General features: G+C 42.6%; 1 protein-coding gene across 1 annotated transcript; it reads left to right on the top strand.

Annotated features, from left to right (window-relative positions):
* The first annotated feature begins 11,423 nt into the window (after positions 1-11,423).
* On the top strand, positions 11,424-20,202 carry LOC124171231 (uncharacterized protein K02A2.6-like). Its single transcript, XM_046550373.1, has 2 exons — positions 11,424-11,523; positions 16,709-20,202. Exons 1-2 carry the CDS (start codon positions 11,424-11,426, stop codon positions 20,200-20,202), a joined length of 3,594 nt encoding a protein of 1,197 aa, XP_046406329.1.
* The last annotated feature ends 1,900 nt before the right edge of the window (positions 20,203-22,102 follow it).

Raw genomic sequence — 22,102 nt, 5'->3', positions numbered from 1 at the left:
TGATGTACCTGCTAGAAAGTCTCTGATTTCACCCGTTGATACCGCTAATCGCTATTAGGACTCTTTGGCATTCCATTTTCTCGCTTTCCTGTATGATCTCTACAGGAAAAATCGGGGGTCGGGGGAGACTATGTCGCAGAGGTGCATTTGGGGGGTAAACTTTTGTGGGCGCCTTGGTTATTATTATTCTTTATTTTTCCACAAGATTTACTTGGAAGTCTGCCAGTGTCGGGCCTTGCCAAGACGCTGCCTCAAGTTACAATTCATTTTAAAACAATCTAACTGTTCTACATGTACCCAGTATTACAAATTTTTGAATGTTATATATTGTGTTTCTTTTTATTTTTAATTATTCAATTCCAAAATTAAGTGATGAATGTATTTTTCCTGTTGATGATATTACTATGGGGATGATGATGACCACGTCCTGTTTCCAGATAGTTTTTATTTGTGTTGCGAGGTCTTGATATTTTTGTTTCTTTTCCTCGTATTTCTTCTTAAGGTTGTGGTCAGCCGGAACTGCTATTTCAGTTATAAAGGTCTGCTTTTCTTTTTTTAATCCAGATTATGTCCGGTCTGTTATGCTGAACAGGTTTGTCTGTGCAAATTGTGTTGTCCCAGTGTAATTTGTAATTTTCATTTTCCAGCACTGTAGCAGGGGTGAACAGGTAATATGGTTCATGATCCATTTTAATCCGGTAACATATGCTATCTCTAAATAAATAATTTTGCATATATTATTGTGTCTTTTGGTGTATTCATTACCAACTAGATTAGTACATTCGCTAATTATGTGTTCTATCGTCTCACTCTTTGCATTACATTTACGGCATAGGCCATTTAGTATGCTTCCGTCTTTGATTATATATTTCCTATAATTCTTCGTACCAATTACTCTGTCCTGAATAGCTACCATTGTCCCCTCCGTTTCTTTATATAGCTCACCTCTTTTTAACCAGGCATTTGATAGTGAGGTGTCTACGCATTCCTGATGAAGGAATTTGTGATGTATTTATTATTATTATTACTACAGAAATTTTGCGCTGTATGTTTGATATGCGTAGAGAATTGGCTTTCAGAGGTTTATCAATTACTTTTTTCGTTTGTAAAGTTGGCGAAATAAAAACTTTCATTGGAGAGTCATATTACAGATTGCCATCTTTTAAATATTACTGGAAATTAAAGGGGGCATAGGCGTCCGACAGTGTTTCCACCATTTCTCTATATCCCACGCCAGCTCTTATTCTTTCTCATGGGTCTTCTACTTCCTTATTGGAGTCTTCTACCACGCATTCTTCTTGACCTGCCCCAACTACTTAACCATAGGCCTTCCTTGACGAACTTTATCTTCATCCTATGTCTCTGTTTTGTTTTCCACGTGATGATTGTGACTGTATAGAATTCCACCATGTTTCTCTTCGGAGAATCATAGAAAAACATTTGGATCACTACTGCTGTTGGGCATGACAATTGCAGCCTATGATGGAAAAGAAAATCATGTTGTAACTTTACATTATATTTACTCAAGTGCCCCCTTCACAAATTCTTATTTTCAATCCAAAAATGTGCTTTTCATTCTATAGTTCATAAGTAATCTGAGTTAAAAATTATTGAATTACATGTGTGCGTTCACTCTTCACTCCACGCAATAGAGAAGGTTTCAGTAGAAGACACATTCCGCAAAAATTTATGAAAGCATATTTTTTCATATTTAGATTTTATTTCCAAGTCTTAAACTGCTACTGATTGGCTGGTGCGGGATGAGCGATGCTGCTTAGAGGTGCGAATTATGGTTGTTTGGTGGAGGGGCGGCTGTATCTTTAATTTCAGCGGCGCCTCGGTGGCATGCAATGCCTCACGACTATACTGCATTGTAGGGTTGATACGCGCAGGCCAGGAAAAAAAAGGCTTTTAGATATTCGTCAATTATTTTTAAAAGTTGTATGCAGAGTCGGTGAAATAAAAATCTTATTGGAGGGTCAAATTACAGATTATCATCTTTTTAAATATATTCAGAAATTTCAGGGGGTGAAAGCCCCCTCAATCGCCCCTCCGCCAAGGGTCCCCAATTGCGTGGAGCCTGCAGGAACCCCCAAATATTTTCGTAGCGCGAGATGGCCCAAAGAAAGGAAATGGCCCCACATACACTGAGTGTGTGGACTTCACAAACTTGTGGCTAAGTTCGGCTTGAGCCCTGCACTGCTTCGGATTGAAACACGTAAGTGAATGGCTGGTGTGAATTAAAAGTTGATTCAAAATTCTACATACTCTTGGTTTCTCGCACCACGGCATTGCTATGAAAACAACGCGATAAAAATACAATGAAGTATGGTGAATTTTTGTGGACAACATTAGAGGAGTTATGGCTGTAAAATCTGCAAGTGAATAATAGAGAAAGGGTCAGTCACTACGTCAATATTTTATTCATAAACTTTGACATAAACCATGAATTTTTTATTCAAATTTCGCTTTTTATGAAGTATAGTCACATTTTGAGGATTTGAAGGAGCTTGGGGTGGTCAATACGGGGAGAAATATCATTAAAGAGAGCGTAATTAAACAACTTTAATTTTTCCGCCTCGTCAACAAAACACCACTTAAACTCGTCTATCATTGAGCTGGCACATATTTCATAGTTTTAGTTATGCTATACTATATCAAGTGATTGTATGTGACTGGCGTAGCCCGTCACCAAGCACGATGTCATTTAGAGACGAATTCAGTGAAGTGACGGATGAATAGGCGTATCTAGGGGGCACGGGGGCACCCCCCCCCCCCCCCAGACTCTTAAAAAATATGCAAGACTTTTAATGCGGTCCCTTTATCATTGCGCTCGTTTTTTATTACGAGGTAATCTTGTGCCCCGCCCCCAGAACAAAATCCTGGATACGGCCTTGCTTGTGCCCCCCCAGAAATAAATCCTGGATCCGCCCCTGAACGGATGCGACGTATGTTTGACATGCATCGGATAGCGTATATTTCATGAATACCACGGAGGCACGTTAATATTCTAGATTATGTGATACAAGAATCATTTTTGTCGTTGTATTTAATAGCTGCACTGCCAGAAGGAATTGCAGGCTTTAAATCTAAGTAATATATGCCATATTCCGTGGTCAGAATTGGATGTAACTGCTAATATGCTGAAATGAAATTTAGAAAGAAATTCTCCAAAATCCATTCAGAATAAGAATATCTCCCAAACCGGTTGTTTGGTTGGCTAGGCAACCATAGCCAGGGAGTTGAATGTGTTTTAACCTGTCCGAGAACGTGGTAAGAGTTAGAAAGCGTACTTGACCTAATCAACTCCTGATCCCAAATTCGTAAGCAGTGAAGGACGCCGAAGCGCGGGACAGAGGCTAGCTCGGATGATCGAGGTGATCAAGCATGGAGGCAAATGAGAGTGGAGATCAAAGGATGAGATCTCGATGCGCAGTGCGTACTTGGTAGCCCCTGAGCGGACGTCGCTTGTAGCCACGGGAGTCTCTTTTGGAGAAGTACCAGCACACGAGGGTATTGCTTGAAAGTGCCATTATTTACTTGGGAATTTACTCCATTCAAGGTCTATGCTTGTCCCAGTCCGAATCGCTTCGCCTCCACTCAAAATATCCCTCCACAGGCATTTTACCCTCCACTCGCTGGAGTTCTGCGCATTCAGGGGTCACCAAGTTTTGACCGAACTGAAGTAAAAGGTTAACTAAATAAAGGATAGTGTTGAAAGCAACCGCCGATCATAACAATCTTCGTTGTGATGATGATGGAAGTTTTTTAAGAACGGAAATAATGGAAAAAATATTAAACTTTGACCTTTGATTTGATGGAGCACTTACTTTGTCAGCTAGAGAAAAAGATAGGCCGCTAATATACCATCTGGTGAGATGTATATGAGATGAGATGATGTGAGATGAGACACCGTCTAGCTTGATGGCCAACGCTTCATTGCTGTGGTTATTCGGCGATACTTGACCGCGTGATGTACCGGTGGGCACAGTGACTCGCCCCAACCAGCCAGGTGTCAGTGGACTTCATTTTTGCGCATTTATTTGCGTTGTCAGTGTGGTTTTTGTGATAAAGGGCTATCACAAGTAGCGTATGTCGAATTTATTTGAATACTTTTTTATGCAAAAGTAATGTAAATAATTTGTTTTTGGCATTTTGTCATTTGTGCATTATTATTTATTGATATTTTCCCTTTTTTACAATAATTTCCAACTTTTTACAAATACGAAATTGATATATTTTCTAGTGTATAATTAAAATATATAATATTAATTGATGTTTCTTTTCTCGTTTTGCCAGTATTAAGGGGATTAGAGGGAGGTGAAGACATAGGTTAAGCTCCTAGAAGGGTGACTTGATGAGGCAGTGTGTATGTAGTTAGGATACCGGCTTCTTACTCCTAAATTTCTTGGAGAAGTGACTTATTAGCGCCTTCCAGCCTGTAATTTTTTTTATCGGATAGGAAATGAACCCATTCAGTGACGGAAGTTTGTGGGCGTTGCGGATTTCCTTGATAAGCTATTGAGACTGAGAAGGAGGCGGGTGGATTTATTTTGGAATGTTTCTTATATATTACGGACCATTCCATTGTTGGCATGCTTGCAGTGGCTCCAGGCGAATGATGCTGGCACGGAGTCTGCTTCCAGAGCTGCGGGAGTGGTGTGGAGTGGTTGAGGGGAAGGTGGCTGAGTGCTATTCCTTAGGGAATAGAGTGATTTAGATACGGTTTTAGGGTTAATTTGGTGACCAAAATTACGCCGAGGAGTTTTTGGGAAGTTGCTCTTGGTATTTGCACTTTTATGAATGGAATGTACAAAGTTTCAAGTTCAATTTTGTAATGCCTAGTCATGTCTACCATTTTATGAAACATTCTAGTCCCTTCCTGTATCGCAAACCCGACCCAGTGGCGGATACAGATGGGGGGCGCAGGGGGCGCGCGCCCCCCCTTTGCGGGGCCACCCGTATTGCCAAACATAGCAGAACCATAATTGTAACTTTTTTATATCATAAGATGGCATTGTCTTGAATGTGTGTATAATCACTTTAGTTAAAAATTTCTGAAGCTCTGCATGTGACTTGATTATTTTTTATTGCGATAAAAGTAAAGGTGACTCAAGATGTCTTTTGCGCCCCCCCCCCCTTGAGTTTTCTCTGTATCCGCCACTGACCCGACCAAATGCTCTCCAGCTTCCGGGCAGAGTTCTATGAGTGGAGATAGATATACAATCGAATGCGTATTAAATGCCGCAGCCAAGACAAGCGATTCCCATTCATTGCGCATCATGAGCGATTGAACACTCCCCTGGACTCGCTCCTCTCGAATACTGCTTTGGTCCTTAAAATGGAACTCTGGCTCTTTGGTCAATGAGTCAGCACTTCTACATGATACTTACTCTGTGAGCCACCACGGGAGTTTGGAAGAGAGTATTTATCCCGAAAATACTGCGAAACTCCATGTGGGTGATACCAAAATGGCACAGTAATACGAAGACAATTATATTTGGAGCTGCAGTCAGTGTGATTGTTAATATTTTTTATTTTATATTCAGCCATAGTATTTATTATTTCTTAATTAAAATATCAAACAAATTTACCGTAATTTCCTTTCAAGTCTTTAGTAATAATATGAAAGTGCTTTGAAAGTAAGATTTAGGAGTATCGTGGGGTTATATTTACAATTTTATCTTGTTTATGAGGTAATAAATTTACATTGAAAATTAAATTGATGTTGAATTCTACCATTGAAAATGTGTGCTATTCCAATAGCTTTGATAGCTGTTAATATCTTTAAAACTTATTTCTAGTGATAACCATCTACAGGAAAAGTGCTTTACACATTTATCATTATCGTTTAACTGCATTATGCATATCAAAAGTTTTCGTAGTCCACTGATTATCCTGAAACTTAGTTCGTTGGGGGAGGAGCAGGTCGCAGTAGAATCCGCGACACGTGCCTACACGTGATGCAGTGAAATATGAACGTGAGCATTTTCGATCGATCCATGACCCAGTGAAGGGGCTCAAACCTTTCCTGCAGATATTAAGGGCATTTCAATGGTAAATATGTACAATATTATGACATTTCGAATTTACGTCCCCCTGGAACTAAAAAAAATTCCACTCCATTGTTGTGAGCTCAGGTGCAAAAAAAGACGCAATTACGTTTCGCGAGCGCTCTATCGGGAGTGTGGATTGTGATTTGTGGCCGCGCCCCACTTACGCCTCGCCGCTCCCCCTCCTCTCCTGCACCCGGCGGGGAGCGGCACGGCCCGCCGTCGTGTAGATGGGCCATTCATGGCCTGCCGTCAACTCTCTCGCCTTGCTCCTCTACGGCGGCCGCTCCCCCCGCACCCGCTCCCTCTGCACCCGCTGCTCGCCACTTGGCCGCCTCCGGCAGCAATACGTTTCGCGAGCTAGCCAGACGGGCCGTATCGATCCACCTCCCCCCCCTCCCCTCCCCTCACACGCCGTGTTTTGATCTCTCGTCAAGGGTTCTCCCCCAATTCCACAACTGCTCTCGAATAGATCGGGGAGTATGTAAACATGGGGGCGGCTTGTTGCAAGATTCCCTTGGGAAGGAAATCGCGGAATATCTGACAGAAGTTAATCGGAGGGGGATCTCGTGCTTTCCCATACGAATTAATTGAATAAAGTTTTCTCGGATTTCGAGCCGCATGAGGGTGGTCATTTTTTTCGAACGTTTCAAGGTCTGACACACCCCTCGTCATCAGGTAATGATAACGAGGAAAGTGGACATTGTTGGATTTAGAGACTCTCCCTGATGACGCGGTACGTGTCGGACATCGAAACGCTGGAGAGAATGGACACCCTCATTCCGCTGAAAATCCGAAAAAAACCTTATTCAAGTGATCGGAGTTTGCATGCCAGGAATTGATGAGTCGGTTGTAAGCGACGCCTATGTGAGATCGAGATCTTTGGTGTGATCGATTGATGAACGGGATCACTTCGACGAACGACAAAATCTTTCTGGTGCTTCGTAACCGAAGTCATTCGTCGATCATTCGCGATCGAAGTCAGTGTGCCGGTCATTCGCCATGTAAGTCGTTGTTCGATCATTCGCAATCGCAGCATGTGCCGGTCGATCGTGATCGAGAAAAGACTTCCTGCCATTTACAACCGAAAACGGTCATTTGCAAATGAAATTCTCCATTGAACGCTACTCATCGGACAATCGTGGCTGTTTCTGTTACGGGATTTAGTGAAAATTATAGAGTTCTATTCAGAATATTTATAGGATAATACAAACAGGTAGGTATAGGACAATACATTTAGGAAGTGACCGACATCGGTCATGATAAACATTGGTGTTGACCGACGATCGATCACTAGCGATGACAGTATCACGTCAATACGTAAACGGATATTTCGTAACCGACATCCCGTAACCGATTGACTCTTGTGAGTGAATGATGAACGACAAAATTTTTCAAAACTCCATGTGGGTGATGCCAAAATGGCACGGTAAGGCAATTGTATATTTGGAACTACAATCAAAGTGATAATTAAGATTTTTACTTTTATGTTCGAGTATGGTATTTATTATTTGCAATTCAAAGCATTTTTATCGTGATAGCCTATATCACCTTGCACAATGATTTTCGAAAGAAGATATAGGAGTATCATGGAGTTTTCTTTACAATTTTAACGGTGAATCAGCCGACTTGGCCATCACGAGCACGATTGCTAGAGCGGTTCGGCTTGAGAGTGACTCCTCTTAGAACTTCTCTCCAGGTTCGACGGCAAGGATAAAATAAGGAGACGTTTTGCCGAAGGTTCGGAAAGGTGCAGGAATACATTTTTCCTCCGAAAAATAAAGGACTCTAGCAAATGCAATGCTAAGTCGATCATAGGCTGTCTTGCAGCACGCTCAAACAATTTTGTATTCTTGAACAGAACCACGGATTGGGTTACTAGTACCTACCTTCCGCCACACGCCTGTTAATGCGGCCAACGAGGTACGTACTGCCTATTAATGCATGCAAGAAAAGAGAATTTCATACTCAAAATCTTGAACGCCTGAAATTCAAATATGAACTCATATTGCATTATTAGAGGCTTAGATATGATGTCTGGTGATTGTAATTTCTAAGAGTTATGTTTTCAAAGTACATTTTTCATACTTGAGCAAGTATGTAGTGATAAAATCTATGTAAAGTGTTTGAGTATTCTACTTAGGTTTTTACCCATCTGATGAGGTGCATTAATTCAACAGAATCACCGCTCTACATATCACGCCGTTGATATTGTCCTTCATTATCTCTCATTAAAGTGCCCCTCTCTTGCTTTCTAAGCACCACCTATATCAACTATGGGAGGCTACGCGCTAGGCTTAGGTTGTTTGAGCTACTTAAAAAAGACATCTTTCCGTGCGGCACAGAAAACTCCGTACTAGACCCGCACTCTGGCCCTAGGATAGGACCGATAAAATTTGATTTTACCGAACGGATAGGTATAAGATTCGAACGGCGAAAGGCTTAAATAAATGCCTGGTCGATCTTAGGCAGACAATTCTCTCAAACCGGCTGTGTGAAGGCTTTTTATTTTCGTGCAGGTTAACGATTGCCACCCTTGCTCTTCCCTCCTCGTGTTTATTAAGACGGTATTTGCGAGAGTGTGGAGATGTATGTACTTCGGTAATGTGAAAAATCACATTTCACTCTCGGATGCTTTTGCACCTGAGATTTGATTATTAATTCACATTTCCCGATAGAATAATTGGGATGGTATGCTGATTTAGCTGAGAGGAAGTGGCCGTCCTTTCGGAAATAACTAATATCTGAAAGGAGTTGAAAAGCATTGACCAGTAATTTATACTGATCATTGACCATTTTTACGAATCGGTCAAAAGGAGATTGCCTGACATGCCGCTATTTAAAAAAAATGTGTGGTTTCATGGTATGCATAATAAATAACAAAATTATTGAATTGGAATTGAAACTTTTAAAACATGATAGTGTACATCTGAAATTTGAATATCATCTCATATTACGTGATTATATGCTTGAATAGGATACCTACAAATAGCTACTTAATTTATCGATCCTTACACATTCAAAGTACATTTTTCATTCTAATTATTAAAGCCTAGGATTTGTAAATAGTATTTCTACCTCTGAAAAACATCTTTACAAGGTTTTGAAGCACAGAAGATTAGTAATTCTTCCTTATCACCTGTCGTCATCGTGCCTCAAAATGTGGCCACTAAGTTGTCGCGTATTCTCCTAAAGGGTTTTGGTAAACTTCTCTTTTCTCCCACCCACACTTCTTAGCGCTTCCTCATTACTTACTCGAGCCCATATTCCTTGTCCCATATTTTGTCGTTAGTTCTTGATCGCCTTATTCCTCGTTTCGCAAGCGCCGCAAGATAACACGTATTGGCATCGCTTGCAATGTGAATAGGAGTACGGGAGAATATGAATTCGATGCTTGCCTCATAAAATAGGCTTTTTATTTGACGATCGGATAAATGGGCAAGCTGTCACTCCCTCAAGCATTCTCCGTCACTTTTAGATTTATGAACCTATTAGAAGCCATCATCTTACCAAAATGACTGCCTTTCCTCATCTAGTTATATCCGATCATATCCAGAGTTTGATATTTGCACATCAGTTCGTATTTTCGCATCACTTATAATTTACGAGGCACTCTGCATGTATGAATTTTCCGGGATGAAATTCATGCCTTCCTCGTGCATGATCATGGCTTTTGATTGGCTCTCTATACGTAGGTCAGAGGTCTGAGATATCAGTGAGCTGTGTTCTAATCTTCAGAGTTGACTTAAAATACTTTATCTTTTAATGACGCTTAAACTTGAAAATTTCCTCCCATTTACTCCCAACACCATACGCTTCGGTAAAATTCCCAGTAATTACAATCCTAATTGCTCCACTGATGAATGTATTTCTGCACAAGGAAGTTTGAGGACCACCTCAACGGTGTTTGTTAGGTAATAGTTTTTCCCCGTACAACTGCTGCCTTGATTCATCGCTCTGGAATACAATTCTTTGCGGAAACCTTGGTCAACCCTATTTGCAACAAGAATTATATTTATCTAGAAAATATTATTCAAAATAGACGAGACTCGAACCTGGATCTCCCGATTGCTGGAAGTGGATGAAATTTGTAATAATTATAAATCAATCAATTACTACAAGTGAATTATTTCTTCTAGGTGAATTTCGCCCTTGGTGCAAATTGCTTTGTATTCGTGCGCTTGACTGCGTATGAAGTTCTTTAGTACATGCAGTACCCCGAAATTTATTTTTTTATTGTGATAACGCCACGCTACGTGATTCTCTGTATAAGATGGCATGTACCCTCAGCTGTGAGGTAAGCCTTGCCAGAAAAAAATTCCAAAGCCGGTCCCCACAGACGTCTAAAATATATTAATTTAATTTTAAAATCAGTATTCATGTCAGCCTTGTATTTATATTCTTCTTAGAAATGACAAATAGTCTTATTCAATCTACTCTGCGTAAAACCTATATTTTTCCTTTCATTCACGAGATTTTTTCCAATCAAAGCCTTGCAGTGACCTGAAACTTCGATTTTTCTCCGCTTAAATACACCTTGAATTCATTCTCTCTGTTCTATACCCTGTAATATATCTCCTCATCCATCCATATTGACATAACACCTTGCGAGTCACAGCACTTTAATTAGCCCTTTTTCACTCCCGCTTCGCTCGGGTTCTCCTCTGCATGCTTGTCTGTCGTCCCTTGCTTATACTAGACTGTTGTAGTGAGCGATGGAGGAAGTTCCGCCTGTAAGCGAATGGCGCTCACCAAAACGATGCCGCAAAAAAGCGAAAAAAATTCCCTCTGACGCATTCTCTCCAATGAAAATTTGACACGCGCGCTCCGAATGAACATTGTAAATAACTGACGTAGTTCACGGATTCATAGTAGAGCTTTTCCGTTTGTAGGACGTAGGAGGATGGGCGGCTTCAGAGGACGCATCACTCCCGGAGGTTTAAGAGGGCACCTCACCCCTCCCTCACACCATCGACCGGTCAGGTTTTGTCTTTTTCCGCGACGAAATATTCTTTCAAAACTTAGCTATCATCTCGAAGATTTCAGGATGTATAGGGCTGAAACTTTCAACATTCGCCTGCATCTAAAGTTAAAAATAATTACATCTGCGGTGAAAATGATTATACTTGAAGTACAGCCAAATTTTGGCAAGTGTCAACTCCATTCACTCTGAAAGTTTGAGTATACTTGCTTAAGTTTGAAGCAAATTATTCGTCACGTAAAAGGATGAGGGGATGATGCGAACCTCTTAACGCATTTTTTTCTGCTCCAATAGTTTCTACCGTGAACTATCGCCCAAATTATTACGCACAAGCACGAGCAATTCACAATTTTTTTTACGATTACCAACGTAAAAGCGGTGACGGCTTGATGGGCAGCGTTTCGCTCCTGACCGAAGGGTGCTTTGATCAAATGCCGAGTGAAGCCTTTATGACGCCATCAGAATTCTTCCCGTCGACAGTGGCTCAAGGTAAGGAGCTGACTCGTTGACCCTGAATGTGAACAATTCACACGCCCGTGACTTAGATCGGGGTGAGCTCTATCTTTGCGTACCCTAATCCACCCTTTCGTTAAAGCAATGGGCAATTGCTAGTGGCAGATTCAGGGGGCCCAAAGAGTTCATAACCACCTCCCTAAATTTTATCAAAATTTTATTAGTTTAATAGTTTTTTATCCTTGTGAAGGAGTATTGGTGTAAGCAAAGACATGGCTGCAAATCTCAGTCGCGAGAGAAACATGAGATGTGTATTCATCGCAGAGATTAATCTAAGTTTGATGGGTATTGTTTATGTTAATGTTTATTCTTAATCAATAATATTAGTAACTGGTCAACAATAGTTGATCTCGACAATCAAATCAAACATCCTCCTGAAATGCATAGATGCAAATGGCGCAAAGCAGTTATTCGTGTTTTTGAGTGTTTCACCAATTTTAAGAAACTAAAAAAATTAGCAATATACTTCAGGGTAGGGGTAATAACATATATGTTTTCGGCGTGTCTATTGTTTCCTAAAATTTTTAATTTCATTTTGAAAATTTCAAACTTATGTAAAAGTTTAGTTTTCGGCTAAAAATAAAAAAAATCAGGATAGCAAATGGTAGTAAAGTAAGTATTTACATTTTAAAATCAAGAAAACGATTTTACAAAAAAAAACTGGAGATATGGTTAAAAAACCAAAAATCGTGTTTCAATTTTTTTGGGGTTAATACCTAAAACTTCGGGGAAACATAATTTTGGATGCACCTTAATTGTATATTTTTTATTTTTCAAAATATCTGGGGGCACTTTTCACGTTCTTAATCTCATAGACCCTTTCGTAGCTAAGACAAAATCGTTTTTATGATAAAGCCTGAATAATACGATCATTTTCCCGTCCCTATCGAGTGATATCTGCTATGATTGCTCCAACGATCGCCGTTGAAAAATAGATATTTCACGCTCTCATCTTCCGCGATGGCTCTTTAGCCACAGGATTCTTTCTTTTACTCTTGACCACAGGATTAATTAGGACGATGGGTGTGTTCTCTGATGGAGTGGAAATTAGTGAGATCGCTTAACGAGGGAAGCGATGGAAATAAGAATGAAGAAGAGGAACTTTAACCGAGATTCAGGCTCTAATCAGTGCCTCCTGGAATAGTATCCTGAAAGGAATGCCAACGGGAAAGCGTGAAATCTTACTCCTAAGTATTTTACTGCCAATGTATTGTTACAGTTCCACAGTATCTCATTGCCATTGTTATTTCTTTTCTTACTCTACTTCCTGTCGCTTATATGCACGAAATATGCCTCGTCGATTCTTGGATCATTCAGATGTTATTCTTATTACTTCGGCCTTGAGAATACGCATTTGGGTAGTTGGATTTACGGCCAATAAGCTGCTGCTATGCTCCCCTTTGCTTTGCAGGAATAATGGAACGTGGATGCAGAGCATAGGTTGACGCAGCGAATTTTCACAAATACTCACAAAAAATTAACGAAAGTTAAAAATATCGTTTTTGCTCCCGCGATTGACGTTTTCGCATAATTTACGTCTTCTTCCATCATTAGTCTACTCTCTGATGGATTATCCTATTTATGAGAACATCACACCGATTCCTATGGAATTATGCTTACGTGCTTGTGCTCGCAACCGTAATGCCTTGAGTCCCTCGAGGAATATCGTAAAATACTCCTGTAAGCATAGGAATTGGCAGTAAGTCGGTGGAATGGAATATTCTGCTGCCAAAACGGAAATACTGGCAAATGAGTTTGCGTTTTTAGTTAGTGCATATTGTAAAACTGAATTATCAATGTCGATTTCTCTCTTCGTACAGATGGGCCGCTAGGGTCCCGTAAGGCAGCTTTGTTCCTCCGACGTCCTTGAAGAACTGCGCTCCACGAATCCTTGTGTCCTCATCAGGAAAAGCTCATCAAACCAGCTGCAGTCTTGCCGGGTGACGTGGAGACAAATGAATGGAGTTCGACCCCTGTGGCGCCGTTTGTCGGAGCGCCTCGTACCGACTGCGGCAGCGGCTCGATTAATTTTTTTTTCAGTTGTAAATTTGTGAATTACTCACTTTTCTCATTTTTTCTGAAACGATTCTACAGAAAAATTTCGCGTTTAAATATTTCACGATACAAAAATATTGAAATAGCCTGCATTCAAGAATGAAACACGACCACGGAAGAATAAAATATGAATATTTAAGAACTTACTATAAAAAGCTATCAGAAAAATGTACTCGCTTCATGTGGCTGAAATTATTCTATTGTTATCCCATTCATTTAATGCAGGACTTTAATTTCATTTGCAATAGTCACTCATAGTAAATGCTTCAGTTAGACAATCTTTAGCCGATTGTTTATTCTGCATTTGTTATGCAAGAGTTAAGCATTAATTCTGATAGTATTTTTGTTGCGACCAGTTATAACAATATTCTCCTTTTTTCTAGCAATGCATGCTCTGATACAATATCAATGAGTGCGAAGCTACATTGATGTTGTCACTTTATATTTGGGATACAATTTAGGAAAATTATAATTATTTGCATGACTTCAATTAACATTTTCTGGTTATGCAAACATTTTCCTTGATAATGCACTGTAGTGGTGAGAGCTCTTTTAACTGTGTTCTCTTTTGATATATACACTGACAGATTAACAAGAATGGAGAATTTTAGGCAACACGTGCAAGGGATAGAGGGGAGACAGCGTGCTCAAATATTTTATCTAGATATTTTAATTTTCAACGTCAAACTCAAATGAAAATACTCACATTCCATGCTGATAAATAAATCGACGAAGGAAATGGGGGAAAACCAGGGTGGGAAGTCAGAGGACGGGGGAGTGGTCATTTAGGAATGAATTGTCCGAGAATCGATGTTTTTCTCCATTTTTCCTTTCTCGTCTCTCTTTGTTTTTTAAGAATGCTAATTCAAAGGTAAATAAGTTTTGGAGAAGCCTTTTCGGGTAAGGTGAAATATCTGAGGCCATGTTTCAGGCAGTCCCGAGTTACGCGAGACAATCGGAGGGGACGCTAATCAGCAACTTGGAGTCGCTAACCCTTGCTGCCCTCTCCCCTCGGATATAATGGGTGCAGGGGATGCTCACGATACACTTTTATGCACAACAAATTTCATAATCTCATTCACACTAAATAACATGCTCTCAACACACGAAATTAAATACTCTCGTTTGCACTTAATTACGTGCTAACAGTCACACTAAAACATAGGTACCTTCAATCATGCTAAATAACATCATTCACACTAAAGTAATATCCTCATTTACACTAGCTCTCATTCCATGGCATCAATCGCAGGCATACATAACAACTCTTTCATCCGCTCTCAATCTCAAATTGTCATTCATACTAAACAACATTATCCCAACACACGAAATTAAATACTCTCGTTCACACTTAATTACCTACATTCTAATATTCATACTAAAACCAAGCAATCGCATTCACACTAAAAAAATCCCCTCATTTACGCTAAATGGCATATTGTCATTCGCATTAAATAATATAATCACCCACATTTACACTAAATTAATAATTTCATTCGCACTGGATGAAACATATTCATCCTATCTCACTTAATTCCGTAATCTAATACACATTTAAGAGAACACATGAATTTAGCAGTAATTTGAATTGTAATATGGGTGTATCATATAATTTTATTGTATTTGTAAAGACCCTCATTCACGTTAAAGTACAATTTTTCCACATGGCGCAGACATTAAAAATAGACATTAAAAAAAAATGTTATCTACCACAAAATACCTTTCCCATGGGCTAAAACCTAGTCGCGGTGGAAAGGCTTGCGCGTTCCTATGACCCCTAGAGCTGCACTGGCGGGATTAATTCTAAATTATTCCCGGTAGGGCCACCCATGCCAGATAGGTCGAAGGGTAGGAGCCAGACGAAAGGTAGTCCACGTGATGGTGTCACGTAAAAAACACTGTTGGAATGGAAGTGGGAAACCCTACCAACTATCTCTTCCCTGAACACATGGAGTACAACCAAATGAGCCTCGGAATCTCATCGCCCGGGACCCGTCCGCAAAGGGCGGGTGTCGGGCACGGCAGCGAGGTCGGCAAGGTCCTCGGGGTCGTCAACATGCGAAATCCTTGCAGAGACTTATCATCATCATCATCAGCAGCAGCAATGAAGAAAGAAGATGAGAAGACGAAGAAGATGGAGAAGAAGAAGTCGGCTATAAATGTAGGGACGTGGAATGTGAGGACAATGATGAGGGCGGGGAAGTTAAAAAATATCAAAAGGGAAATGGATAAAGGGAGGATAGATATCTTAGGATTATGTGAGGTGAGGTGGAGGGTTGGGGGGGACTATTGGAGTGATGGTTATAGGGTTATATAAAGTGGAGGGGAGGAAAGCCAGCGAGGGGTAGCTTTAGTATTAAACGGTAAGATGGGTAAGCGTGTGGTAGGCATAGACCAGGTAAGCGATAGGATTCTGGTGGTAGAAATTGAGGCGCGGCCCACCAACCTGGTGGTTGTGGCGGGTTCGTCGCGGAGGCCCCATTTAATGACAACCCCGGATAGACAGCGGGCGCCGAGGTCGCGGAGCTGCGGGAGCGACGGATATAAAAGGCCGTGTCTTGCGGCAGACGGGGGGTTATTTTGCTGTAAAACCAGACAGTGTAAAGTTGCTTGGTGGCTACTGAATAAAGAGGCCGAAACCCGAAACGGAGTTTACTTATTTTTACGGCAACAACACATGGTGTCAGGTGTGTTATTATGTCGAATAAGCAAGTCGAAGGGATAGGAGGTCCTACCTGGTCCATACCCCAGCAGTTTTCCTTCGTGGCGGAAGATTGGCCAAGATGGAGTCGACGGTTCGAGAGGTACAGACGAGCTTCTGGACTCGCCAAAAAGCCAGAAGATGAGCAAGTCGACGCATTGATTTATGCAATGGGTGACGACGCGGACGATATACTATCATCCTTCAACCTATCGGCGGAAGAAGAAAAGAAGTACAGTATCGTGTTTGGAAAGTTTGAAGAGCATTTTGTCCCGAAGGTAAATATAATTTACGAACGTGCCCGTTTCAACAAGCGACTGCAAGGAGAGACCGAAACGGTGGAAGAATTCGTTCGTAATCTGCATATTCTCGCTAAAAACTGTAAATTTGGCACCCTGCGTGAAGAATTGGTGAGGGACCGTCTGGTAGTTGGTTTACGGAACGCCAAGTTGTCCGAAGCCCTACAATTGGATCCGGAGCTTACGCTGGAGAGAGCCGTTACAAAGGCGAGGCAAGCAGAAGACGTGCACAGGCAACAGACGCTGATAAGGAGTAACTCAGGGGAAGATAAAACAGTCCACTCGCAGGCACGAGGATCTGAGGTGGACGTGGTGCGGAAGAAGGCTCCACGGCACCAGAAGGCATCGACGTCAACAGCCGCCCTACCCGACCAAATGAAGGTGAGTGGTCGCAAATGTCCACGGTGCGGGAAAACGCCGCAGCACGCTTTCGCACGATGTCCGGCGCGTCAATCTGCGTGCGCCCTTTGTAAAAAGAAAGGACATTGGGCAGCAGTTTGCAGAACGAAGGCGGTTGCTGAAATTGACAAGCGGCTACCGGGTGAAGACGACCATTTCTTTTTGGGAAGCATTTCGACGGGAGAAGAACCATGGAGGGTCTCACTCGTCATCGGTAACCAAGAAATCCCCTTCAAAGTCGACACAGGCGCGGATGTCACTGTCATCGGCGCCGAATTATTTAAAACGTTGAAGGGAATACAACTCGAAAACACCACAACATTCCTCCGCGGCCCAAATCGAAGCAGATTGCAGGCCAAAGGAAAATTCCGGTCACTTCTACGTTGGAAGGATCGCGTGTACGAGGACGAGATTTTCGTGGTGAATGGAGTTGAAGATGCGCTCTTGGGACGTCCAGCTATATCATCCCTGGGAATTTTGACTTGGCTGCGAGAAATAACAACTGGCCATCCGGAAGAAAATTACCAGGAACTTTTTCGTGGGCTAGGAAGAATGCCGAAACCTTACGTCATTCGCATCAAGGATGAAGCCGTGCCCTATGCGGTATCTACACCGAGAAGAGTGCCCTTGCCATTGAGAGATAAGGTTGAGAAAGAAATCAAGAAAATGGTGGGGGAAGGAATAATAACGGCGGTAGAAGAGCCGACGGAGTGGTGCGCGCCCATGGTAGTAGTGCCTAAAGCAGACGGAGGAGTTCGAATATGTGTAGATTTCACTAAATTAAATAAATGCATTCGGAAAGAACAGCACGAACTGCCAACCGTGGATGAATGTCTAACACTGATGAAGGCTTCAGAAGCGAAAATTTTCACAAAATTGGATGCTTGCAGAGGATACTACCAAATACCACTAGAGAGGGAATGCCGTCCGCTGACTACTTTCATTACCCCTTTTGGAAGGTATTGTTTTAACCGGATGCCGATGGGATTATCTTCAGCTGGAGAGCATTTTCAAAGACGAATGTCTGAAGCATTGACGGGGTTAAAGGGAGTAGTCAACCTTATGGATGACATACTCGTATTTGCAGCGACGCAGCCGGAGCACGACGTGAGATTGAACGCCGTCCTCCAGCGTCTTAGAGAAAATGGGATCACGTTGAATCGCGAGAAATGCCGATTTCGGGTCGCAGAGACAAAATTCTTAGGTCATGTCATATCGGCCGAGGATGGAATCAAGCCAGATCCTGAAAAAATTACGGCAATAGAGAAATTGCCGCAGCCCGAAACGGTAGCAGAGATACGTCGATTTCTTGGAATTGTACATTATCATCTGAAATTTCTCCCTCACTTGGCGGATGTTACCCAACCGTTGAGAGAGCTGATGAGGGAAAAAGAGCCTTTGCCATGGGCTGCTACGCACACCAAAGCTTTCCAAGAAATCAAGCAAAGATTAACTAGTGCCCCATCATTAGCCATGTACGAGACAAATCGACCGACAAGAGTATTAGCCGACTCATCGTCATATGGATTGGGAGCTACACTAGAGCAGCGGCAGTCAGATGGTGATTGGAGAGCGGTATGTTTTGCGTCACGGACGTTGACAGATACCGAAAGACGCTACGCCCAATTGGAAAAGGAGGTATTAGCGCTTACCTGGGCGTGTGAAAAATTAGCAAATTATTTAGTAGGCAAGAAATTTCTTCTATGTACGGATCATAAACCACTCGTGGCACTATTGGGAACAAAACCCCTCAGCGAATTGTCCGCCAGAGTGCAGCGGTTCCGTATGCGCCTCATGCGTTTCGACTATGAGGTAATTTATGTTCCCGGAAAGAAATTGTATACGCCAGATGCTCTCTCACGATCACCAATCTCCAAAACCCCAAAAGAAGGCGATATTCTCACCGATGAAGACGTGGAATTGTACGTCGAAGCTGTGAAAGCGGATTTACCAATGAGCGACAAACTCATGAAGGAAGTGTTGAAAGCGCAACGAGAAGATGAAAGAACTCGACGAATAACTAAGTATGTGAAAGAAGGCTGGCCACGTAAAGAGAAACTGCTGTTGGAGGATACCAGCTTCTACCACGAACGAGCAAATCTTTCCCTCCTTGACGGGCTACTAGTCAAGGGGACCAGGGTTTACATCCCGGAATCATGGAGGAAAGAGATATTGAGCCGTATCCACGAAGGTCATCTAGGTATTTCAAAGTGCCGGAGGCGGATGCAGCAGTCGGTGTGGTGGCCAGGAGCATCCCATCAAATACTGGAAATGATAAGCAAGTGCCCGGAATGTCTCGAACGTCGTCCATCGCGAGTAGAGCCGTTGAGACCTACGGAGACACCGGCACGGCCCTGGCAGATGGTGGGAATGGATATTTTTCATAGCAGAGGGCGTGAGTACTTAGTCATCGTAGACTACTTTTCAAAATACCCTGAAGTCGCGTATTTGGAAAATACGCGGGCCACGAACGTGATAGCGAAAATAAAATCAATATTCGCACGTCACGGAATCCCACAAGTAGTCCGAACGGACAATGGGCCACCGTTTGGAGGAAGAGAGTTCCAGGAATTCGCGAACAAATACGGAATGGAGGTTGTAACTAGCAGTCCATACTACCCAAAGAGTAATGGACTAGCGGAAGCAGCGGTGAAAACGGTAAAAAACATACTGGCGAAAGAAAGAGACCCGTGGTTGGGGTTTCTTGCATACCGTGCATCACCCATGGAGTCGGGGTATTCCCCAGCGGAACTACTAATGGGACGTAAGCTGAGAACGACTTTGCCATTTCATCCTACGAAGTTGAATCCCAAATGGCCCAGCCTCACGGTCCTACGGGATAAGAATAAGGTCATCGCGGAGAGACAGAAGAGGAACTACGACCGACGACACCGGACGAAAGAACTACCCCTATTGCCTGCGGGAGCCACCGTTTGGGTGAGAGATCGTCGGGAGTATGGAACGGTTGTCGGAGAGTCGGGCCATCCCCGGTCCTATCTCATTGAGACGGGTAGTGGAGTCATCAGGAGGAATCGGGTGGCGCTGACATTAGCTGAACGGCAGCCGAGTATTTCGAGTGATTATGAAGCATTTTTTCCAGACCTCGAGTCTACAGCGAAGAGCCACAGCCCACCAGAGACGGGAGTATTCAGGACGAGATACGGACGACTTGTGCGTCCCCCTCAACGATACACTCCTTAGACCCGTTTCCCTGTTCCTTTCCCTGTTTTATTCAGTGTTTTTTCAGAAGGAGAGATGTGGCGGGTTCGTCGCGGAGGCCCCATTTAATGACAACCCCGGATAGACAGCGGGCGCCGAGGTCGCGGAGCTGCGGGAGCGACGGATATAAAAGGCCGTGTCTTGCGGCAGACGGGGGGTTATTTTGCTGTAAAACCAGACAGTGTAAAGTTGCTTGGTGGCTACTGAATAAAGAGGCCGAAACCCGAAACGGAGTTTACTTATTTTTACGGCAACAACACAGTGGTGGTCCAAGTTTACATGACCACTAGCAATCATAGGGAGGAAGAAGTAAATAAGGTGTATGAAGAGCTCGAGGAAATAATTAGAGACACACCGGGTAAGAAAAATCTGGTAGTGATGGGGGACTGGAACGCTTCAGTAGGGGAAGGGAGGGATGGAAACGAAATAGGAGATTTTGGTCTAGGAATACGGAACGACAGGGGAGAGAAAGCGGCAGAATTTTGTAGGAGAAACAAATTATTCATCACAAACACGTGGTTCAATCATCATAAAGGGCGAATGTACACATGGAAAAGTCCAGGGGATGTGGGGAGATATCAAATAGACTACATTATGGTAAGACAGAGGTTTAGGAATAGTGTGAAAAACTCGCGCAGCCTCCCTGCAGCGGATGCGGATTCGGACCACAATTTAGTGCTCATGAAATGCAACGTAAGATTCAAAAGACTTATGAAAGTTAGGAAGGCGAAGAAATGGAACGTAGAAGCCCTGAAGGGGAGTATGAGGAGAGAATATCAGGAACTGGTGGACATTAGTGTACGGGAGATTGAAAGTACTAAGACTGTTGAGGAAAGATGGGATAATATTAAAAACGGGAATAGTCAAAGCGGCGGAAAAGTCTATTGGTTACGTTAACATTGGAAGGATAAAGAAGCCGTGGATAACGGAGAACATAATAAGGGAAATGGAGGAGAGGAGGAAGTGGAAGAACGTGGACACAGAACATGGCAAAAGATTGTATAGGGAACTGAATAAACGATTACGGCGTGAAACTAAGGGGGCAAGGGAGGCTTGGTGGAAAAGACAGTGCGAGGAAATGGAAAAGTTCCAGAAGGATGGAGAAAGAGGCGCGTTGTACGCCAAAGTTAGTCGCTATCGGGCGGCAAAAGAGGACAAACCATGTCTAAAATTAAGGCTAAAGATGGGAGGATGCTAACCGAGCGAGAAGAGGTACAGAGTAGGTGGAAGGAATACGTGGAGGATCTGTATGACAGAAGAAACAAGCCGGAGAGATTGAGTTTAGAGGAGGAAAGTGCAGTGGAGGAGGATAATCTTGGACCGGGGATATTAGATTCGGAAATAGATAGAGCACTTCGTGATATGAAGGCTAGGAAAGCAGTAGGCGTGGACAATATCCCGTGTGAGCTTCTGAAGAATCTAGGGAAGGAAGGCAAGATAAGGTTTTTCGAAATAGTGCGCAGGATCTATGAGGAGGGATGCTGGCCGGAGGATTTCATGAAGACGGTTCTAATTCCGCTTCCGAAAAAGAAGAAAGCTGTGGAATGCGGAGATTATAGGACTATCAGCCTAATATCGCATGCGCCGAAAGTGGTGCTGAGGATATTGAACTGACGAATGGAGGCGAGAGCAAACGAGTATTTGGGCCAAGATCAGTTTGGTTTCAGGAGAGGGAAGTCAACTCGTGATGCAATAGCAATAATGAGGTCCCTCGAGGAGAGGAGGCTAGAATATGACCAGGACGTATATGCGTGTTTCGTGGATTTTGAAAAAGCGTCTGATAGGGTGAACTGGGAAAAGTTAATGGATATTCTCAAGAGAATAGGTGTAGATTGGAGGGATAGACGACTGATTCGTAATCTGTATATGGCCCAGACTGCAC

This window comes from Ischnura elegans, chromosome X (assembly GCF_921293095.1).
Source record: "Ischnura elegans chromosome X, ioIscEleg1.1, whole genome shotgun sequence".
Taxonomy (NCBI): domain Eukaryota; kingdom Metazoa; phylum Arthropoda; class Insecta; order Odonata; family Coenagrionidae; genus Ischnura; species Ischnura elegans.
The sequence above is the reverse complement of the archived record's forward strand: the minus strand, read 5'-3'. Positions and strand labels throughout refer to the sequence as shown.

Excerpts from the sequence above, each read along its gene's own strand:
- LOC124171231 (XM_046550373.1), top strand. The coding sequence starts at position 11,424 with ATGGGCAGCGTTTCGCTCCTGACCGAAGGGTGCTTTGATCAAATGCCG. Across the intron at positions 11,524-16,708 it reads CCCGTCGACAGTGGCTCAAG|AATTGGTGAGGGACCGTCTG; the intron begins GTAAGGAGCTGA and ends CCCTGCGTGAAG.